The sequence below is a fragment of the Bidens hawaiensis genome, unplaced genomic scaffold (assembly GCF_021521415.1).
Source record: "Bidens hawaiensis isolate Kalapana, Puna unplaced genomic scaffold, B.hawaiensis_p1.1 tig00046081_1, whole genome shotgun sequence".
In the NCBI taxonomy this organism is placed as follows: Eukaryota; Viridiplantae; Streptophyta; class Magnoliopsida; order Asterales; family Asteraceae; genus Bidens; species Bidens hawaiensis.
Window position 1 is genome coordinate 88312 of NW_027498202.1, and position 8069 is coordinate 96380.

At 34.0% G+C, this 8069-nt stretch overlaps 1 protein-coding gene across 1 annotated transcript; it reads right to left on the bottom strand.

Annotated features, from left to right (window-relative positions):
- Positions 1-344: 344 nt before the first annotated feature.
- LOC143596108 (vacuolar-sorting receptor 2-like) lies at positions 345-7741 on the bottom strand. The gene is made up of 12 exons (XM_077074968.1): positions 7597-7741; positions 4998-5690; positions 4637-4725; positions 4469-4538; positions 4169-4252; positions 3957-4033; positions 3383-3464; positions 3233-3315; positions 3060-3126; positions 1468-1605; positions 1140-1249; positions 345-618 (listed from the first exon to the last, which is right to left on the bottom strand). The coding sequence occupies exons 1-12, from the start codon at positions 7739-7741 to the stop codon at positions 520-522; spliced, it is 1737 nt and encodes a 578-aa protein (XP_076931083.1). The 3' UTR covers positions 345-519.
- Positions 7742-8069: the final 328 nt, after the last annotated feature.

An 8069-nucleotide genomic window follows, 5' to 3' on the forward strand; every position in this document is an offset into this window, starting at 1 on the left:
CGGTAAAAACTACGTATAAAAATTTCCAGGTGAAATTTGGGTAAAGTTGCACTACTGCGTCAAATAAAACAGAGGGAGCCACCCCTGTGCCTAAAGAAGCTTCGCCAATGGTTTGTCTTACTAGATATTAGGAGTATGGATTAATAGCAAGAGTCTGGTATTTGATTGCAAAACCAATTGTTCGAGTGTTATTTCCAAGGCCACCGACAAAGTTTGAGCTCAGCTCAATGTGTTTTCGTATGTATCAAACGCGAGTTTGACTCACGAAAGATTCTAGATCAGCTTAAAAAACTCAAATATTTAAAGTAAACTTTTTTTAAACTCAAATGTTTAATATTTAAATAGGAGACAATTGGCACGAACGACATGTAGATCTGCGAAAATTCTCTACATCCAGAGTTTGTAACCCGAATATATGTGTATAGTATGCATCTTTAACCAGATAAATGTTGGTTTGGATCAAGATGACAGCTTTTGTAAAGATGTTTTTTTTTTCTAATTTGTTGCGGTTGTTTTCGATTAGACGTTCCTGTTTGGCCCTTGAGCTGCAACTTCAGCTTGATTGTCCAGTGGCATGTATTGTGCCATGATGGCTCTGATCTCAGAATCCATGTATGTCTACACAAAATATTCTAAGAAGTAAGTTGAACATGTACAAGTGAATATTACTAGGAAATAACATTTGTGGTCGTCAAAACGGTCTCAATTACCCTTCTGCGACCCGTGGGAAATCATTTTTAGACCATATTTGTGACCCTAACATATCGGTGGCTAAATTTGCAACCGTTTTGTCTGGCCAGATTGAGTTTATTTTGTTCTTTTATCTTTAAAACCACTAAACAGATTCGGTAGCAATATTTGCGGCCAGATTAGTTTGTATTTTACCTTTTTTTATAAAACTAGCAACTGCATTTGCAATTATTTCAGTTGATATATATGTGAATTATTTCAATTAATTCACATGTTTTACAAGTGTAAATGATAATTTATATTTTTACATACCTAGCTATGACTTTGTACTATTTTAGACAAAAAAAATATTGTTACAAACTCATGTTTGTGGTAGTGACATTGATTATTTCACATTCTATATGTAAGGAGAAGGAAGCATAAAAGAGGTTACTAAAGAAAATGCATACCCGAATTCTGTATTTGTAGAACGCATACGCTATGCCTCCGGCAACTGCCAAACCGAGAACGATGATCCATACAAAGCCCCATCCAACTTCCTGCCTAGCATCAAATTTACCTGTTTTTCAACAAGCATAGTATTCATCAGCTGAATTCATAGAAGCACTATAAGTCAATAATACTCAAATGCTCCAAACAAAAACATTTATAGTCTAGTTAGATCATGTATGCTACTTCTTTGTAGTTTTTAGAGAGTACAAGATTTGATACAAAAGAGTCTCAAAACAAAGTGGTTGTTTCTAAAAGAAGAGAGTAATAGGAAACAAGAACACTCACTTATACATGTGTCGTGTTCTCTAATATATAGCAAATCGCCACCAACGGCACCACACTGACACTCGTAACTACCCCACGTATTCTTGCATTTGCACTCGGGACACTGACAAGCCGTCTTCTCTTCGCATTCATCAATGTCTAGTATGTACATAGTAAGGACATAACTTTGTTAATGTGTTTGACATATTAGGACATCCTAACTTTAATAATGTGTTCAACATACATAGGTTATATATATATATAGATAGATAGATAGATAGATAGATAGATAGATAGATAAAAGATCCAATACAATAATCCCTAATCGTACATTACGTACGCGAGTTCCTACACTGTTGATTTCAAAATCACGCGATGGCAATATTGTAAATTTCATCAACTATATACACTGCTCCCATCGATTCTGTCCGCCTTCACTATCACCGTTCATCAATTTGTCACCGTCCAACGATTGCATTCACCGTCGCGACCATCGATGTTACCGTCGTGAACACCATTTTCCTCCGTCACGAGTTGTTCACAGGTCAGTTGATCAAATTGACCGATTGAAATTGAAATTGCTAAACTAATTGATCAATTGAACTTTGAAATTGATCAAATTAATCATCAATTTGAAGCTTCAATTGATCAATTTTGAGTTTTGAGTGATGGGTTTTAACTGAACGTTTAAAGGTTTAAGTCTGAACGTTTAATGATGAGAATTTGGCTTGAACGTTTAAAGTTTTTTTCCTTAACGTTTAAAGGTTTAACCTTAGAACATTTTAAGGATGGAATTTAGATTGAACTTCTAAACCTTTTGTTAGAACTTTAAAGCTTTGGTACAGAACTTCTAAAGTCTTTGTATAGAACTTCTAAAGTTTTGGTATAGAACTCCTAAACCTTTTGTTAGAACTTCTAAAGTTTTGGTACAAAACATCTAAACTTGAACGTTTAAAGGTGTTCGTTTTGGTCAGAACGTTTAAATTTGTAGTTTTGATCAGAACGTATTAGTTGAACGTTTAAACTTTTTGTTCATTTTTGGTCAGAACGTTTAAACTTTTTTTTCATTTTGGTCTAAACTTTTTACTTTAGAAATTCTAGACAAAAAAATTAGAAGTTCTGTACAAAAAGTTTAGAAGTTCTGTACAAAAAGTCCAGAACGTTTAAAGTTTTTGTGCAGAACGTTTAAACATGAACCCTAATCATAGCTCAATTAAGTGTATTATTATGCAATTTCATAATCGATTGATAATTCTAAAGCCTCCTACACATCAATTCTATTGATTAAATCAACATTTTTTGATCAATTTGAAGATTATTAAACTATAGCGATAATGGGTTTATCGATTTTGATTATGCTTTAGTTTTGTGGATGATTTGATTATGGTTGAAGGCTTGCAGCAAATGACGATCTGTTGTGCGAGAAGTATTTTTTTGATTTAATTACAATTATGCCACCACGTAGTTTTAATTGCAATTAGGATCTGGTGGTGCAGGGTCTCGCGTGCCTAATGTACAATAACCTATTATTGTACGTTAACCTTCCTATATATATATATATATGTGTGTGTGTGTTATTTTAATTTTGTTCTATTTATCTATACATATGGTACCTTCACAGTTTTTAACTCCATCTCCCTTGAATCCTGGTGGACATTTGCAACCCTTGGAATGATTATCCTGAATGAAAATTTGAAACATGAAATAAAACGTAACGGGACATCAAAATATGTCATAACAAAATAAGACGTGTATGTATAATGATTCATAGAGATTGAGCACTAACGATACAAGCCGAATACGTTCTACCCTGTTGGCTATCTTTCCAACAGCCTCCATTGTTAAGCCAACAACGTAAAGCTCCCGAAGCTGCAACAAAATATGGCATTGATCGGTAAAACCACATTGACAAAAGCTGATGCGGTATACAAATTACCTTCACAGTGTTTATAACCGTCGCCAAAAAACTTTACGCCTTGAACAATTGGACATTGGCACACTCTTCCCCTAAAAGTATCCTACACAAACCAACCAAATCATAGAAAACAATATTATGTGAAACCAGGCGGACCTAGGTTTATCCCTGGGTGGCAGCCGTCCACCCTAATTTTTTTATTTTATTTTTTTGGTGTTATGCTACAAAATTCCAAACACTACTAGAAAATAAGTCATTTTCTCACAAAAAATTCCTACAAAATCTCCTACGACAAGTAGTTCCAACAAATTTCCAACAAAAAAATAAGCTCCAACTTTGCTACAATATTATCTAGTAAGCAATATGTTAAGACAAAATAGTTTTTGTAGAAAAGTCGTATTTTGTAAGAAAAGTTGTTGGAAAACGGTTGAAAACGATTTTCAAGCATGTGTTTTTCCAACATAAGTTTTTGTTGGAAAATTGTTAGAAACTGGATTTTCTAACAAATTTCCTACGAATTCAATTGTAGATAAACATCTCTTTTTCTAGTAGTGAAAACAAACCAATAAAGATCATGAGAAAAAGCTCTTCGTACTCTGCAGGCTGTGATGTTTGAAGCTTTGTCGATCCAACATCCACCGTTGTTTTCCATACACTCATTTGTTTCAATTCCTAGAAGCATCATAAATAGATAACTCGATTCAATTAAGTGTACATGTGACTTCATGTAATATTTGAAGTTTAAGTTATGATAAAATAGGAGAAATTATACAAGTTAATAAGTAACATGTCTAAAGAAGAACTGACCGTCTCTTAAACAAATGACTGGCTCTGTTGTCTCCTCAAATCCTGAACAAATGGCCTTTAAAACCGTTCCTTTATCGAGCTTACCTGGTAAAGTTACATTTATATGGATATCAAATGTCTATATGTTGTTGGTGATCTTAGTGTCATATTATTTTAGTTGGATTTACTTAAGATCAAAGAGAAATGGGTATAATTGTATAAATATTGTTACAAGTTAGGATGTGTGGAGTAAACATTTCTACGGGTTTATGTGGCGATCGAGCTATATTTGAATCTTAATTCTTGTTATATGTTTCATACCGCGAAATTGTCTGTTGTTTATGATGAGTGTTGGCAATATAGTGACATCTCCGCGGGGGCCTTTACCTATCTGTGAAATCACAAACTTAACCTCTTTAAACCTCTTGATTCCAAAACTAGTCGAGTATTTTAATTATATCGTAAATTCTTCTAAATTGATCAATAAACCTGCGCGTTCTGCTCGGCTTTGAGCACTTGGTTTTCCACATCTGCTTCTGTATCGCCCACGCATTCTCGTATTTTCTTCACATCAACACCTGAGAAAGATAGCCACAAGTATTTAGTGACATAAGAACTTAAACAGTCACTAATCACATTATTATAAGGATGAGATCCGATACAAATAAAATTAACATACTAAACATATAAATAACTAGAGTAATTAAAGTTTTGAACGAGAATAATTATGTTATAAAAAATAATACAGTGTAATAATAATTACTCTAGTTCAAAAGTTACAGTGTAATAATAATTAATTACTCTAGTTATTTGTACATTGAATCAGTCATTAAATGTTTTAAAACCTCACCAAGTGATGCAATCACATCTTCAGCACATTCTTTAGTATACTTCTCATCTCTCATCGGACATCGAATTGCAAAATCCGTCACAAAATCCCACCAAAGCCACGGCTTTCCCGATTCATTAGCAACTTTAAAAAAACACGCTTGCCGCAAATTTTGCACGACAACATCTTTCCCATCATACCCGCAGCCAAAATCCTCATCCGGGTCCGGAGCGCAATATCTCCCATTATTAATACACTGAGACTTACATTGTTTACTCAAGATAAAAGCCTCAGGACAATACCAAGTAATATAATGTGGTGTAAACTGAGTGTAACCTTTTTTTTCCAATATTTGAGCCACCCCTTTAAAATCTTTAAGAAACTGTTTTTGGCTGTCGCATTTGGGGCCGCACTCGTCATTGCTGTTTGTCCAGAACTCGTATTCGACTCGGTCATCAGGGTGTGGGAGAGCTTCTCTCCAGTCAAGATTTACTTTTACCATGTCTGGTTTGCTTAAGGCTTTTTTAATGGCTTCACCAAGTGACTGGCTTATGAGAGCTGATGGGATGGATATGTTTTGTAAGTAATCGGCTTGGGCATGGCCTTCTTCGGGTGTGTCCATGGTGATTAAGGGCTCGGGCCGGTCATCGGCTACAAGAACTGCAGCTGCTCCAGCTTTCTGTGCATTCCATGCCTTTAATGTAAAATAACAATCTGCCAAAAACAAATTTGTGTACAGTTAACTTGAACTGATGATAAATTATTTTTTTTAATAGAATATATATTTTTTTTACAAGGAAACTATTTGCAATTTTTTTGTGTGTTTTGGCTATGGAAAGAGGTGTAAACCATGAGGGTAGCTCATTGTTCGAGATCGACTCGTTAGAAACTAAAATCGAACAAATTAAAAAGTAAAATGTACTAATAAACGAGTCTGATGCCAAGCTTTATATACATAGCTCAACGAAGTTATAGTGTAATAATAATTACACTACAATAAATGGAGTAGCGTGACGATTAAAACTCGATTTCAAAAACAAAAACAAGCATAACAATATTAATTACTCTGGTTATTTGTATGTTTTTTTACTTTAAAATCTATTTATATCTATATTATGGATATTACAAAAATAACTATATAATATTTTATTTGTATACACATATCATTTGTATACAAGTAATTTATCTAAATAATTAATTAAATGATAATAGACGAGTCAAGCTTGAACTTGGAAAAAACTTTTCTCAACCCCTATTAAGCCAAACAAGCCGAGCTCAAACTTAACCAACTTGTTCACGGTTAAGTGTTTCGGTGAGACAAGTTCTAGGACGTGTGTCCTCCTATAAGTCCCCACCCAGATAACCAAAAACAAAGTCGTAAGTTTTTTATGAGCAAAGTGGACTATATTGGTTAATATAATAATATTCATATATATTATCTCGTTTTTTAGATTTTTTTTGTCAACCAAATGCGCAACAAGCAATGAATGCATGAGTTTATAAGCCCTAACTATAATAGAACAAGTACCGGCAAGTAATAAAAAGCACAACATAATATAGTGTTCGTTCTTACCTTGTCCATATTCATCTTGCGATTGCAAGTGCGACTGGAATTTGGATTATTGAGTATGCCCGTCATGCTACGATGCGAAACCCCAAGAACCAAGATGAGGATTTTAAGGTGTGTTTGGGATTCCTTATTTAAGTTGAAAATGCCTTTTGTGATAACTTGAAAAGGACTTATGACATTTTAAGGAGTTTTTAAAAAAAAAGATTAGATTAAGGGGGTGTTTGGGATTCCTTATTTTGTCTTCTTATAACTTTTTATTAAGTTAAAAAGTCACAAAAATTTAACTTATGAAATTTTTCCTCTCACAGTATATACAATCCCAAACACCTTATTGTTTTTCAAAATATTATAAGTTATAAGTTGGTGAAAATAAGCAATCCCAAATACCCCCTAACTTATAAGCAAATAAATCAATAAATTAGTTTTTTAGGGTTTTGTGATCTATTAAAATAGGTGATGATGATGATGATGATGATGATGATGATGGGTAATTGAGCTGGGTTGGGTTTTAACATTTAATTATGCAATTATTTTCCAAAATTAAACATCATTTGAGAAATTTTCCAGAACTCCTTGAGAAATGAGAAACAAGTTATTACATCTTCTTCTCTCTCTCTTTTTTTTTTCTCTTTTAAGATTCTATATTAATTAATGAAAAAACCTTGTAGCATCAGCAACCCACAGTTAATTTTATTTTTTGATAGATTTGAATTTCTGCCTGATACAACTTTATGACATAACAAGTTCACATCTCATATTCCCATTTCTTAAAAAAATTGTTCATAAAAATAAAATATAACACACAAAAAACTAAAAAATTTCACATATAATTAATATAGCCTCAGCTCATAATTTCATACAATAATAAAATAACCCAAAAAGAATAAAATCAAATCATAATCATAATCCAATACAACTATTGGATAATCATACAACCACAAGTCCACAACACAAATTTGTATATAGAATAAGATATTACATCCAGATCAACAAATCAATTCCTGAGTAGAGCCACAAAAGACAAAACCAATGACGTGGCAACCATTACACCAGACGCCGGAACCGAGAACCCATCTCCGGCGATTGGACCCGGCGCCGGTGCCGGAGATAACTCCTGAGCGGACACCGTGGCAGCGGCCGCTAACGCCACCAACACGACGGCAGATGCCTTCTTCACAATGCTAACTTGCGCCATTGTTTTGTGTTGAGTAATTGAAAGCGTAAATTAGCAGAGAGCAAATTAGGGTTTTGTTTGTTGGTTGGTTGGTTGAAGACATGAGAAATAAAAAAGGATAGAATTCATTTCAATCAAAAGGATAGAATTTCGCGCAACGATGAGAAATAAAAAAGGAAAAGACAAAACCTATTAAAAGAGAAAACTATTAAGTCTAATATCTATCTTACCTCGCTCGCGCGAGACAAGACACACATTAGACTGGGGGGGCTTGAAGAGGTATGTACCCGCCTTAACATCGAGCGGGGCGGGTCAACCCACAAGATATAGACAAGAGGCTTGAAATCAA

Bases quoted from the DNA above. Each gene is read 5' to 3' on its own strand.
- LOC143596108 (XM_077074968.1), bottom strand. From the start codon at position 7,741: ATGGCGCAAGTTAGCATTGTGAAGAAGGCATCTGCCGTCGTGTTGGTG. The intron at 4,034-4,168 runs GTCAGTTCTTCT...TGATGCTTCTAG, and splicing joins AGTCATTTGTTTAAGAGACG to GAATTGAAACAAATGAGTGT. The intron at 1,250-1,467 runs GTGAGTGTTCTT...GTTGAAAAACAG, and splicing joins AGAACACGACACATGTATAA to GTAAATTTGATGCTAGGCAG.